Consider the following 15,900-nt stretch of genomic DNA (forward strand, 5'->3'; position numbering starts at 1 on the left):
GTCGTTTCTTTACTCAGAGAGTAATAGGAATGGCAAATGGCCTACTGGCAACAGTAGTAGACTTGCCGACATTAAGGGCATTTAAATGGACATTGGACATATATGTGGATAATAATGGAATGGTGTAGGTTAGATGGGCATCAGATTAATTTCACAGGTCAGCGCATCATCGAGAGCCGAAGGGCCTGTACTGTGCTCTAACGTTCTATGTTCTACGTTCTGTGTTCATCTCACCAACAGAAAATATTCTCAAACTTACCCACTTTGTTGATCGTTGATGACACTTAACAAGTGTAGAAAGGCTAAATTTCACAAGTTTATATTTGTTTCACTGAAGGTAATAAAGTGAATTGCAAGAAATTAAGTCACTCCTGCTGTCACTTATTTCTGCATGTGGATGTATTAAAATGCCAAATGTAACATTTGTTATTTCTGTCATGGTGCAGTTGCTTATTCCGACCTATGCACAATAAAGGAATGACTATCATCTACCATTCCTTTCATGGATCATTGCTTGAGCCAACACTAGTTATTAAACCTTTCTCCAAGGCTGACTCTGATTTATGATGATTGTAAAAATGGCACTGTTTGCTTATGGACACATTTTTTTTTAGCTTTGGCGCCTTGACTGCTTTCATTGGCCCTGCACAGGAATTAATGGCCTATATGGTTCATAAATAACTAATGTATTGCACTCATTTGGATTATATTTCTGAAACAGTTTCAAAATTTAATGGAAGATAACTGTTTTGGTTGCACCATGACTCGAGAGTAAAAGCTTTTCCATTCCTGAGTTCAATTATTGTCTTATCGAAGTGCTGTAAATGTTAGTACTGGCTGCAGAACTCAGAAATTAGTTTGCTGTAATAATAACAATTCAATGAACAAGGCTGTATGGAAAAAAGAAGTTCTTATTAATGACAGCTGTTGGCATCCTTAGAGGCTTTCGGTAGGTCAAGTTTTTGAACAACAGCATAATCTGAAAACTCTAGTGAAAATTCGCATGCTTACTATTGAAGAATTGTAGTCAGGGGTTGCAGCTGGAGCTATTATCTTTCACAGCTTGGTTTTGGGATTATTTTTCTGATGTGAATTTTTAATTTGAACTTTATTTTAAGTTTAAAAACACGTGAACCAAAAATCATTGACAATTCATTTGCTGTACCATTGCTGCTTTTATTAACAAAGTGGATGCAGGGGTACGCAAGATACTCCCTTAGGCAGAAAGGTCTCCGTGAGTTGCAAGTGACTGACAGCCACTGCTTCTGGATTCAGGCCTTTGTGCAAAGGCCACTGAGCCATAGTTGCTGTCTGCTCCTTTACCTCATGAAATATTTAATCCAATGTCTGCATATTGGAGCAGATGGGCCACATTTTGTATTATTCATCATGAAGGAGCTATCAGAAGATACCTTACAATCAGGTCCGTCCAGAGTTTGACTCCATCAACTGTTTTCTGTTGATATCTGGTATCAGTACTATCTTATCTGCATTACCTGCTTGTGAAACAGGTATCTGTCAAAGATTGTTATGAGTTGAAAGTATGGTTTGGAGATGCCGGTGTTGGACTGGGATGTACAAAGTTAAAAATCTCACAACACCAGGTTATAGTCCAACAGGTTTATTTGGAAGCACTAGTTTTCGGAGCGATGCTCCTTCATCAGGTGGTTGTGGAGTATCAGATCATAAGACACTGAATTTATAGCAAAATAAATTTTGCTATAAATTCTGTGTCTTATGACCTTATACAGTACTCCACGACCACCTGATGAAGGAGCAATGCTCCAAAACCTAGTGCTTCCAAATAAACCTGTTGGGCTATAACCTGGTGTTGTGTGATTTTTAGAGTTGAAAGTAATAATACTTCAACTCCAAATATATAAACTTCAGACCAACATTCAAAATACTCAGGAATTCAACTGTAACATATGAAAATGATCATATCCACTGTAACAGATGCACCGGGTACATTCCTGGGATGAGGGAATTGACCTATGAGAAGAGGTTGAGTAGACTAAGCCCACACATCCTGAGTTTGGAAAAACAAGAGGTGATTTCAGTGAAACACATAAAATTCTTAAGGATATGACAGTGTAGATGTTGGACAAATGTCCAGAAATTGAGGTCACAATCACATAATAATGAGTTGAACATTATGACTCAGATGGAAAGAAATTTATCAATTTAGGTCTGTAAACCTTTAGAATTTTCTGTTACGATGCTTAGTTGTGAATATTTAAATTAGAGATTGATAATAACTTGGGCAGTAAAGGTCCCAAATGATATAAGTACAGAGCAGGAAAATGTAGCTGAGGTAGATGATTGGCTGTGATCTTCTTGAATGACACAGCAGGCTTAAGTGTCGAGTAGTGTATTCTTCCTATTTCTCCTGCTCATATGTTCTTATGTATCATTGCACATCTGGTGGCAATTATTCACCATTCATTTACCTGTCAATTAGCCTCACTGTTTAATATCTAAGCAAGTTACTCAGACTTATTGGAATTCTGATTGGATAACCATCAGCTTTTAATCCTGCCCGATCTCAGAGACCTCTTCTGCTTTAAAATCCAGTCTTCTCCGGTCCCCAAATGTGCCCACAATAGGAGCTTATGGGCAGCGATTAGGACTAATTTTACCCTTAATAGCTCATTGTAGCATAGTCTAATTGGATTACCACTGCAACCACCAGGGCTACTGTCAGCTAACCCAACAGAGAACAAGGTTTGAACATGTTTGAACAGCTTCCTGTTTTGTGTGCACAATGTCATATATTTTATCTGTGTCAAGGCAATACACATATGACACAAGTTTCTGAGTGTATAACCTGTTCATTCACAAGAGTTTTAATCGTGACTGCACTCATGCTTACAGAGTTATCATAGAACACCAGGTTATAGTCTAATAGGTTTATTTGGAAGTATAAGCTTTCAGAGTGCTGCTCCTTCATCAGGTAGCTAGTCTAGCTACCTAACAAAGGAGCAGCATTTCAAAAGCTTGTACTTCTAAATAAACCTGTCAGACTATAACCTCATGTTGTGTGATTTTTTTAGCTTTGTCCACCTTAGTCCAATACCAACATGCTTACAGTTCAACTTCCAATAGCTTCTGTGCTATCGGTTACCTTTGCTCTGAGTCCATACTCAGGCTTAACTCATAAAGCAACAGTGACCATAGATCAATTACCGGATTCTCTCAATCCAACAAAGGACAAGTCAATGCCAGAGGCTGAACTTTCCTGGTCCTGGGTTAGTAGGCATTAAGGAGTTGGGGAAGAGACAGGGATCATTCTTCAATTGAAATAGGACAGCAAGTGCAGAGGCAGCTCATTGGGTGCCTCCCAGAGAAATGAGAACTGGTCTTGGACCAGCAAGGATACATTCAGGATTTGTGTTTATTTCTCGGTACCACAATTCCAACAATGTTAGGAAATTGCTGGCCTATAGTTTAGTCTAGAAGCTGCAGTTTCCTTTTAATTCAGAATCCATTTTAACAATTTGGTCATCTTATTAGTCATAAATTGTTGTTTACTAACTGTTCTGTGATTTGAACTAGGTAAATCTGAATATTTGTGCCGTTGAACATCTACATTTGTATCCTACTTGTGTTAATGAGGAGAATACTCCGAGGTGTTCCCATGAGATATATTAGATATTTTGTTGAATCATTGCCATCAGATCATTTCTCACTGGATTAGAACAGGTGGATCATTGAATGGTCTTATTTTAACAAAACTACTGCAGATGATTTTTTAAAAATCTGGCCTTATATATACAGCATCCTTTAATTTACAAAACAGAAACACAGCCTCTTCAACCCTGTCCCTTGGCAACAATTGTATTAAACTACAAATTAAAATGAGCTGCAGACTGCTGTTGGTTGATTCCGCATAATTTATCTTTTATCTCCTGTATAATTTCTTTACAAAGCATCAGGTATTTAGTACTAGCTTAGGACCACAGAAGAATCAATAATGGTATGCAATTGTCTGTATGCCCATCAAAAGCAAATAATCTCAAATTGAACCCCTTGTTTGGTACACTCTTACCTTGTGAGTGGATCAGTAGCTGGGACAGGATACAGGTAGATAGTCATCTTATAAAATGTCATTATTGCTCTTAATTTTCTTTTCTCCATGATTCCAGTATAAAGATATGAGAATCTGAACCTAGCATCAATCTGAAACCAAAGCTCCTGATGAAGGGCTTATGCCCGAAATGTTGATTCTCTTGCTCCTTGGATGCTGCCTGACCTGCTATGCTTTTCCAGCATCACACTTTTTGACATGGGACAGTCAATGGCCAACAATGTGCAGAGAAGATAACAGGAAATTTAATGTCCACAATTTTAAGAGTGCGCGAATGCCTCACAAACTCTGTGGAGAGGAAGAAATGAGGCTTGGATTGTGAATTTTCTTGGATTACTGTTAACATAATGAAAAAAGAACTTAACCATCAACCTGCCCATGATTTCCATGGCAGAAATTGCAATATGTGCACTATTAAAACACATTGAGTACCAGCCTTACTTTAGTGGTGTGTTTATTGATGTGAAGACCCACTTAACAGCAAGATTTATACTCCTGTAAAGCTACTTAACCTCTCTGGCTCAGAAATGGAATAAATGAAATGGAGTCTCATCCCTTGAAGCAGTAGATTGTTCAAAGAGGTTTATAAGATATAGAATTCGAGAAAAACCTTACTTTGACTTTTATTTGTTTTTCTCTCTTTATGGACAGACAATATAAAATAAATAGTACAATTCTAAAGAGGGTGAAGAAGCAGTGGAGCCTTGAGATATATCACTGAAGGTTCCATACAGGTGGAGAGAGCATGTAATAAAGCTTACAACCTCTTTAGTTTATTCATAGGAGCATGAATACAAGAGCAAGGCAGTGATGCTGAGTTTGTATAAGCTGCTTGTTAGAATTCAGCTTGCTTATTGTGTACAATTCGAAGTTTCACATTCTAGGCATTTTAGAATACAATGGAGAGAGTACAGAACTGGGTTGCATGAATGGTTGCAGAAATGAGAAACTTCAGTTATGAGGATAAATTGGAGAAAATTGATAGTGGCAGGCTGGACCACGTCTGGAGTATCCTAAGAGGAGACGTCTGAGGAACCCTTGTATGGAATTCCTCCGATAACTGGATGCCTTCTGGGGCTACCCTGCCCCCTTATGAGGAAAGGTTACCTTGACTGTGCAGCAGATTCCCCATCCCATAGTTGTCATACCTTTGGACCTGAGGACCAATGGCTGTGGGTGGAGGGGCACCTCTCCGGCAGACCACACCCTGAGGCGAATGGATCTGGACCTCCAAGACAATTGCCATTGTGATTCTTCCTGCACATAGTGATCAAATCCCCGATTGCCAACGCCGCTGAGTTCCTCACATGCCTGGAGCTAAGCAATTCTCTGGTCACCAGCAATTGTCCAAGTGCTAGCAGCTGGAACATTCCTTCCACAGTCATTGGTGGAGCTGTCACAATGAGGTGCTCACTAGGTTTTGCCCCAACCCTTTCCAAGGCTAACATTCCAATCTAGGTGTCGGTATCTAAGCTGGTGGGAGGTGCAGGAGAAATCTGAGCTGGTGGCAGTGTAGAAGGCAGCCATGCCAATGCTTCCTCTGACACCTCAGGACCCTCAGAGGTTGAGGCAGTGACTTCTGGGGAGCAGGCCATTCATCGCACTGATGGCAGGCATTCCAGCAGTTGCCAGATAGAGACAAGAGAGGAAGCATCAGCACCAGTGGTTGAAAGTAGTGTGCACTAAATAAGACTGACAGCAGGATTACTGTGAGACTGCAGTGGAAGGAAGAGTGGTCTATTATCTACCTAGTTGATTCAGTACTGTAGCAAATTCAGCCCAAACTATCAAGGTCTGGTGTCACAGCCTCCTCCGCTGATCCTCTGGGAAGAGGATGCCTCTTCTTTGCACCACCTCCTACATGAAAGCATCCAGGTCCTCTACGATGACTTGCAGTACCATCTTCCCTTTCCCTGACATGTTCAGAATCTCACCATCAATGAGTAGTGCAGCTTTGGAATGCCAGTGCTTGTTAATATTGACCTTCTAAATACAGCCAAAGATGCCAGTCTTTCAGCGGATATCTGAGTAGCTCGTCATTTCAGGAATAGTATGTTTTAACATGGGGGATAAAATCAGATATAAAGCATGCTCTGGGATTGAGATATGTAATTAATTGGTAAGATATAATGAGAAATCCTAGATTGGTCTCGCAGCAAGAATCTCTCCAAAGAACTCAATGCAACTGCATTATGCAAACAAAATGATAAGATTCACTTCAATGGTATTCAATGAGTTAGATTCAATACATGAACATACTTGCTTACCTATCATGGTTGACAAACACATCATGGTTTGTTCTACAATTATTTGGCTGGAGTGAAACTTTCTGTTCCCTGATGATTTGGGCCAGCTCTCGAGAAAGTTGGACAGCGTATTTGAGAAGATTTCCTATTCAGTTCTTCTCTTTAAAAATCTGTTGTTTGTTGTCATTGCCTTGAGGTTGTTGTGCTTCATTGGGTAGATACTTAAATTGTTTGTTTGTGAATCTATGAAATATTTATGCCAAATATGGACTACATCTATTGGTCCTGGCAGAAACAATTTCTCAGAGTGGCAAAATAGAATTAATGTTCACTTTAGTCATCCTTTCACAAAGTACTTTTTTTTTTATCAAGCCAGAAAGGAAAAATTCTACTTTTATTATATCCTTGGGCTAAGCTTAATGAAAACTAAACTTTTTGAGCAGTGAAGCAAGTTATCATGTTTGCTTGTGTTGCCAGTGGGCCATTCACAGGCAAGCTTTGTCAGCATGAAGCAATTATATTTCTACAGTGTTTTTTTTCTTTAATATTGTAAACAAATACATTAAGTTGAATGCAGAAGTCAGCAGCCAACCAGCTATGAAGTCTATGACCAATAACACAAAGTAAGAACTCAGTGGGCGGCACAGGGGCTAGCACCACTGCCTCACAATGCCAGGGACACCAGTTCGATTCCAACTTTGGGTGACTGTCTGTGTGGAGTTTGCACATTCCCCCCGTGTCTGCCTGGATTTCCTCCCACAGTCCAACGAGGGGCAGGTCAGGTGAATTGGCCATTCTAACTTGTCCATAGTATTAGGTGCATGAGTCAGAGGGAAATGGGTCCGGGTGGGTTACTCCTTGGAGGTTCAGTGTGGACTTGTTGGGCCGAAGGGCCTGTTTCCACACTGTAGGGAATCTGATCAGTTGATATTTTTAAGTGAAAAATACAGATTACTGTTTGGCAATTGTGTAACTTCACCTGACGATGGAGGACCGCTCTGAAAGCTTGTGATTTCAAATAAACCTGTTGGACTATAACCTGGTGTCGTGTATATTCTGACTTTGTCCACCCTAGTCCAACACCAGCACCTCCACATCCTTATTCAGAACCAACGTAGTCAAATTGCTTTGAAATTTGACAGGAAACATCTAGAAAAGGAAACAGATAGAGATTGACAATTGACAAACTTCAATCCAATGGAGGGAGGCTTCTCGGCTAATCCATAGAATCATTGAATCTCTACAGTGTGGAAACAGGCCATTTGGCTCAACAAGCCCACACCGACCCTCCAAAGAGTAAGACCGCCCAGGCACACCATCCTGTGATCCCTGTGCTAGTCCAGAATGCACGTCAATGTTGAACAATGCTGTGGCAAAGGCTTTGTAAGTGAACAGGTGAGAACACTCAGCTCCACCATTTGTGTCCTGTCTTATGATCAGACCAGCTCCATATTTGTGCCACGAAGCATCATGACCACAAGCAACAACAATGTCGCCTTCTAATCAAGATTTAGTCATAAGTCATACGACATCAAGTTGTAATCCGACAAGTTAATTTGAAATCACAAATCTTCGGAGGGCTGCTCCTTCATCAAGATTTATGTTACTGTTTATTTTGTATGACCAGTATAGATGTGATGTAATTACTCATTTTCAGAAGATTATTGAAGTGATTTTATTATAGCTTGTTTCATATAAAGGTGTTCTGTTGTAGTAGTGATGTTTTTAATACGCAAATATTTATACTTTTGGAACAAACATTATTTATGACATTTCATCACAAAAAGCAGCAAAATCCAATCGTGATTAGTTCTTATTAATTCTGATGTGGTGGGAAATGACAACAAATGAGGTAGGGGTGGGGGGGTGCTCTCCTCTAAATGGCCCTGCACCAAAATGTTTGTGAACAGTTGATTTATGCCATTCTTTCATGGAAACTATCCTCATTTCTTCGTACCATCACCTGAATGCCTCTTAGCTATCATCGAGGGAAGAGAAAGGAAATAATTGAATTGGATGTAAGAAAATTATTATACAGTATTAGCTCTCAGTAAGCTGGTGTCATGAAGATGAGAGCATCCTGATATTTTGAATTGATTATTTTAACCATTACTGCTTCCTGGTCAATACTTATCCCTCAAGCAACATCTCTAAAAGAGATTCTCTGATCATTATCTCGTTATTGTTTTTGGGACTTTACTGTGCACCAATTAGCTGTGACTATAATTTAAAGTATTCCATTGATTATAAAGTGATTTGAACACACTGATATTGTGAAAGCTGCTAAATAAGTGCAAATCTTACTTTGCCAAAGATTTCAGAAGACCTTTAACAGAAGTCTTCACAGAGATCAATCATTTGTTGTGTGATTGAAGTTCAGAACTGCTATTAGGAAACACTTAACTTTTACCAGTTCAATGATACTCCAATTACCTTCCCAAGGCTGGAAACCTCTAGCCTTTTCTTGTTACTTAGTCTTGTGATATTAGCGATTGGCATTGTGGCCTTTTGTTACTCCTCTAGAGCATTGTCATTACCGTGAGGCATCAATGACATGAAGTAAATGCGGCAAAGCACAATGGAGTTTTAGCTCCAGGCAACCTCAGATCTAAAGCTCGCTGCTTCTACAAACAGACAGCTAAAGGATTTGATAGCTGCTTGGCAGGTTAAAAGTTGTTTTGAAGCTATCCACTCAACGTTTATCTGCCAATAGATTGGATATAGAGACAGAAATAGATTAAAACATCAGAAAATAACTCAAAGAGCCATAGAGTCATAAAGATGTACAGCACAGAAACAGACCCTTGGGTATAACCTGTCCATGCCAACCAGATATCCCAACCCAAGCTAGTTCCACCTGCCAGCACCCGGTCCATATCCCTCCAAACCCTTCCTATTCATATACCCATCCAAATGCCTCTTAAATGTTGCAATTGTACCAGCCTCCACCACACATCCTCTGGCAGCTCATTCCATACATGTACCACCCTCTGCATGAAAAAGTTGCCCCTTAGGTCTCTTTTATATCTTTCCCTTCTCACCCTAAACCTATGCCCTCTCATTATGGACCCCAGGGAAAAGATTTTGTCTATTTACCCTATCTATGCCCCTCATAATTTTGTAAACCTCTATGAGGTCACCCCTCAGCCTCCGACGCTCCAGGGAAAACAGCCCCAGCCAGTTCGGCCTCTCCCTATAGCTCAAATCCTCCAACTCTGGCAACACCCTTGTAAATCTTTTCTGAGCCCTTTCAAGTTTCACAACATCTTTCCGATAGGAAGGAGACCAGAATTGCATGCAATATTCCAACAGTGGCCTAACCAAAGTCCTATCTTGCCGCAACACGACCTCTCAACTCATGTTCTCAATACTCTGACCAATAAAAGAAAGTGTACCAAACACCTTCTTCACTATCTTATCTATCTGCGACTATGAACCTGCACTCCAAGGTCTCTTTGTTCAGCAACACTCCCTAGGACCTTACCATTAAGTTTATAACTCCTGCTAAGATTTGCTTTCCCAAAATGCAGCACCTCGCATTTATCTGAATTAAACAAAGATGTACCTAAAAGTTATTTATTTTCTCCTGTCAAATTGCAGTGCCTCAGAGTTTCTTTATAGAGTTTAAAAAGATGATGTTGAACTGTTGACCTAAGTTCTGTCTCATGTGTGCCTTTGTTTTCTCTTCCAGTTCGAGATTTCGTCGAAGATGAATACTTTGAAATTACAGGAATCACAAAAGAACAGGCTGGAGATTACGAGTGCAGTGCATACAATGAAGTGTCGTCTGCTGATGTACGAAAAGTAGAAGTAATAGTGAACTGTAAGTGGCTGACTTTTTAATTGGTTGGTAGATTTTAGTCAATTTTGTGATGTTCAAAATGCTAGAATTAGTTTGCTGAGAAATACGTTCTTTGGCCAAATCCAGAATCAGTCTCCATTTGCTTTATCGAAGTGTCCAAGACTTCAGAACACCTCATCAACAACCCTCATCCACCACCTCTCACCCAAACACATTTGTCAACATTTAGCAATCCCTCTAAAGATCCAGGATAGGGAACAAAAGGCTGCTCAGATGAAAAAACACGACTGCGTCTCTGTGTTTGCCGGTGTTTATATTCACCTGTGCAGATACAAGGTGTGAGCCACAAAACTGATGGGTTTCTATTTAAGTGATACTGACATAATTTTTGAAGTGGGCATTTCAGAATGTCTGGAATTTTCATGGAGGTGGCCACATCTCCAGTATTGTGATGTGTATCAAAGATCAGAGATGGTAAACTTATAAAAAGTTTGCAAAAATGATGTTACCATTTCCTCATGGAATGATGTGGTGAAAGTTGTTTCAACGATGATTGAAGTGAATGATTGGGGAAAGTAAGTGACCATAAAATAATGTGATTGCTCGGTTGATACTTTTGGCAACTGTTGAGTTGTCAATTGAAAGTAAAACAGTGTAAAGTACAAGAGAATAGATAATCTCCGAAATAAAGTACATTGGTACTTTGTACAATGTTGAAAGATTATCTCACAGAGACATCCAGAACTAATTATTTAAGGTTCCTCCCACCTAACTGCTTTATTTCACTCTTCACAAACCAGCTCAGCCATCTGCTTGGCTATTTGTAGGCTGTGTTAGTCATGTGCATTTTTGAATTCTTTCAAAAGCATTAAAAATTCTGAAGTGCCAACATTGTTTATTCACCTATGCTATGTAATGACTGACAGAACCTATAGCTTATTGTATTGCTTCTTCAAATGACAGACTTGACATCTAAAGATGTTTAGACTTTTCAATTGCCTATCAAGTTACATGTATTTATCTTAACAGATTTATGACCTTTCTTGGGACTTACAGATGTTATTATAGAGCTTGTATGTTTATTTTTTTTTCAGTCAAAACTGGATAAGTTGGTTAGGTGAGGTAGGGAGGTGGTAAGGAGATCAATGGCTTTGGAGGTGAAGTGAAAGTAGTGCACTGAGAACAGTAAATAACAAGAAAGGAAGGTAGAGATAGGTGGGACTGAAAGAGGTAGGAACCCAATAGGATGAGGGCTAGCAAGTTTCACACTGTTGTTGATCTGGCGGAGTTGCTAATTGCAACTGGGCTAATGTTTCTTGGAAGTTAAGTATGCCTTATAACTTGGCACTATTGACATCACCCTTCCTCCAGCTACAGGCCCGAAATCAGGCAAGTCATGGCTTGGAACCTAAAGATTCCATCTGCCAATACTGCCAAAATACATTTTGACCATTTGGAAAATTCCAGCCATTGTTCTGGTTGGAGATTTGTACACCAGCTATCATTCTGGTTATCTTCTGCTTTATTTTACTACAAATTATTCATCTTTTCTGTCAAAGTTATAGCAGGTCATACAGTATAGAAATAGATCCTTCAGTCAAAATAGTCCATGCCAATTATAATTCCAAACTAAACTAGTCCCACCTGCCTGGTCCTGGCCCAAATCCCCCCAAACCCCTCCTGTTCATGTTTCTATCCAAATGTCTTTTAAACATTGTAATTATACCCACATCCATCACTTCCTCAGAAAGTTCATTCCACACGCGAGCCACTCCATGCAAAAATTTGCCTCTTACATTTTTTTAAAGATCTCTGTCCTCTCATCTTAAAAATGTGCCCCCTAGTCTTGAGATTCATCATCTTAGGGAAAACCTAACTACCATCAACTCTATCTATACCTCTCATTATTTTATAAACTTCTTTTAGGTCGCCTCTCAACCTTCTATGTGCCAGTGAAAAACACCCCAGCCTGGTAAATCTCTTCAGAACCCTTTCCAGTTTAATAATATCCTTCCTGTAATTGGGTGACTAGAACTAGACACAGTATTGCAGAAGAGGCCTCAACAATGTCCTAACTCCAATACTCAAAAGACGGAGCAATGAAGTCAAGCATACCAAGTGCCTTTTTAACCATCTTTCTGTGTGTGACACACCCCTAGGTTCCTCTGTTCTACAACACTGCCTGAGGTCCTACCATTGAATGTATAAGCTCTACCCTTTCTAGTTATGTCAACATGCAATACCTCGCATTTATCCAGATTGAATCCCATCTGTCGTTTTTCTGCCCATTGACCCATTTGATCAAGCTCCCTTTGTAATCTTAGAAAAACCCCTTCACTGTCTCCCATGCCACCAATTTTGATGTCATCTGCAAACTTACTAACCATGACTTCTATATTCTCATCCAAATCATTTATTTAAATTACAAACAAAAGAGGATCCAAAACTGAATCATGTGAAACACTGCTGGTCTCAGGCCTCCAGTCCGAAAAGCAACTTCCCACCTAATCTCTGTCTTCTGACATTAAGCCAATTATGTATCCAATTGGCAAGCTCACCCTGAATCCCAAGTGATCTAACTTTACTAATTACTGGATTAGTGGTGCTGGAAGAGCACAGCCGACATTTCCGTCACCTCCAAAAAGACCCCACCACCAGGAATATATTTCCCTCACCACCCCTTTCCGTCTTCCGCAAAGACTGTTCCCTCCGCAACTACCTGGTCAGGTCCACGCCCCCAAACAACCCACCCTCCAATCCTGGCACTTTTCTCGACCACCGCAGGAACTGTAAAACCTGCGCCCACATCTCCTCCCTCACCTCTATCCAAGGCCCTAAAGGAGCCTTCCAAATCCATCAAAGTTTTATTTGCACATCCACTAATATCATTTATTGTATCCGTTGCTCCCGATGCGGTCTCCTCTACATTGGGGAGACTGGGCGCCTCCTAGCAGAGCGCTTTAGGGAACATCGCCAGGACAACCGCACCAATCAACCACACCGCCCCGTGGCCCAACATTTCAACTCCCCCTCCCACTCTGCCAAGGACATGGAGGTCCTGGGCCTCCTTCACTGCCGCTCCCTCACCACCAGACGTCTGGAGGAAGAACGCCTCATCTTCCGCCTCGGAACACTTCAACCCCAGGGCATCAATGTGGACTTCAACAGTTTCCTCATTTCCCCTTCCCCCACCTCACCCTAGTTCTAAACTGCCAGCTCAGTAACTGTCCCCTTGACTTGTCCGGACTTGTCCTACCTGCCTATCTTCTTTTCCACCTATCCACTCCACCCTCTCCTCCTTGACCTATCACCTTCATCCCCTCCCCCACTCACCCATTGTACTCTATGCTACTTTCTCCCCACCCCCACCCTCCTCTAGTTTATCTCTCCACGCTTCAGACTCACTGCCTTTATTCCTGATGAAGGGCTTTTGCCCGAAACGTCGATTTCGAAGCTACTTGGATGCTGCCTGAACTGCTGTGCTCTTCCAGCTCTACTAATCCAGAATCTGGTTTCCAGCATCTACAGTCATTGTTTTTACCTCTTAACTTTACTAATTAGTCTACCATGCAGTACTTTGTCAAAGGCTTTACTAAAATCCAAATAAACAACGTCTCCTGCTCTGCAATCATCAACTCTTTTGGCAACTCAAAAAAACTCAATCACGTTGTGAGACATGATTTCCCTCACATAAAACCATGGTGGCTGTCCCTAATCAATTTTTGCCTCTCAAAACGTTCATAAATCCTACCTTTTATAATCACTTCCAATAATTTACCCACAACTCAAGTTAGACTCACAGGTTTATAGTTCCCTGATTTCTCCTTACAACCTTATTTAAACAAAGGAACAACATTAGCCACCCTCTAGTCATCAGACACCTCACCAATTGTTGTAGATGATGCAAATATTTCTCCAAGGAGTCATGTAATTTCCTCCCTTACTTCCTACAATGTTCTGGGATACATTAGATCAGTTTCTAGCAGACTTACCCCCCCTTTATATTCTCTGAGACCTCTTGAACTTCCTCTTCTGTAATGTGAACTGTTGTTAAAATATCAAAGTTTATTTTCCTGCATTCTGTACACTCCATTTCTTTCTCCACAGTAAAAACTGTCATGAAATATTCATTTAGTATCTCTCCCATCTCCTGAGGTTCAACACAAAGGCAACCTCCTTGATCTTTAAGAGGCTCTACCCTCTCTCTAGTTACCCTCTTTCTCTTAACATATTTGTAGAATCTCTTTGGATTATCCTTAATCTTATCTGACAGTGCTATCTCATATCCCCTCTTTGCCTTTCTGATTTCTCTCTTAAGAATAGCCCTACACTCTTTATATTGGTTAACAGATTCAATTGAACCAAGTTGTCTATACCTAAAGATTCTCGTTTATTCTTGACCAGAACCTCAATATTTATCCATTCATATTACCAGCCTTACCCTTCACTCTAACTGGAACAAAAAGGCTCTGAACTCTTGTCATCGCACTCTTGAATGCCCTCCACTTATCAGATGTCATTTTACCTGCAAACACTCTACTTCAATCAACTTTTGAAAGTTCTTGTCTCATACCATTAAAGTTTGCCTTACTCCAATTAAAACCTTTTAATTTTTATGGAAGGATTAACCATAACCATAAACAATTTGAAACTAATAGAATTATGATTGCTCGGTCCAAAGAGTTCTCTCATGTTTACTTCAGTCACCTGCCCTGCCGCATTGCCCAAAAGGAGGTCTAGCTTTGCTTATTCTCTGGTAGGAGCATCCACATATTGAGAAAGAAAATTTTCTTGAACACTTTGGACAAATTCTTCACCATCCCAATTTTTAACACTGTGGTAGTTCCAGTCAATGTTTGGAAAATTAAAAGCCCCCATTATTACAAACTTATTATGCTTACAAATATCTGAAGTCTCCTTACATAGTTGTTTCTCAATTGCTCTCTTACTATTGGGGGTATAGTACTGTACCATCAAAGTGATCTTTCCTTTCTTATTTATAAATTTTCCCTGTATCTTTTTACTGGACGATTTTTCAGAAGTATCTTCCCTTGTTACAGTGGTAATGTACTCCTTCGTCAAGAACATTACACCCCTTCCTTTCTTGCTTGTTTTTTCTATCCTTCTTGTAGTATCTAAAACCAGAACATTAAGCTGCTAGTCTTGTCCATCTCTCAGCCAATATTTTGTAACAGCTGTGACAAGCTTGAAGAACTCTCAGGAATCTATTCTCATCCAATATAATGCCATGTTTGGCCCTTAAAATATTGATACTTTTATACTACAGCATTTAATTCATAACGGAAGCTCAAATCTGGAGCAAAGAATCTCACATTCCTTACATCGTGCCTTATAACTGCAGTCCTGGATTCCAAATGTTATAACCCAGTCAGCCAGCCAGGTCTTTGAAGAAGGGGAAAGTGAGGACTGCAGATGCTATAGATCAGTGTCAAAAAGTGTGGTGCTGGAAAAGCGTAGCAAGTTAGGCAGCATCCGAGGAGCAGGAGAATTGACGTTTCATGTGTTAGACCTTCATAAGGAATGTGTGAGGCCTTTGAATTGCACAACTAGTGATAAGAAATCATAGAACCTTTATTATTTTAATTTAAATGAATAGTTAATATTCTACTTTTGAGTAAGACCAAACATTTGCATTGTGTCTGGAAATAAGATGTATCTTTTATGAGCAAATTTGTGGTCATGGCTGACTTGCACAAATTTTCACTTACAACAAGATCATCTGCATAATTTGACTGAGATCTCCA

General features: G+C 40.1%; 1 protein-coding gene across 6 annotated transcripts in view; it reads left to right on the top strand.

Annotated features, from left to right (window-relative positions):
• The window catches only part of opcml (opioid binding protein/cell adhesion molecule-like), a 2,217,520-nt gene that overhangs the window by 2,105,419 nt on the left and 96,201 nt on the right, over positions 1 to 15,900 (top strand). For all 6 annotated transcript variants that reach the window (XM_072593129.1, XM_072593128.1, XM_072593130.1 and 3 more), the window contains one exon: positions 10,025 to 10,156. In XM_072593129.1, the coding sequence (XP_072449230.1) occupies positions 10,025 to 10,156 (132 nt within the window). The remainder of the gene's footprint in view (positions 1 to 10,024; positions 10,157 to 15,900) is intronic.

Source organism: Chiloscyllium punctatum, chromosome 23, assembly GCF_047496795.1.
Source record: "Chiloscyllium punctatum isolate Juve2018m chromosome 23, sChiPun1.3, whole genome shotgun sequence".
NCBI classification, from domain to species: domain Eukaryota; kingdom Metazoa; phylum Chordata; class Chondrichthyes; order Orectolobiformes; family Hemiscylliidae; genus Chiloscyllium; species Chiloscyllium punctatum.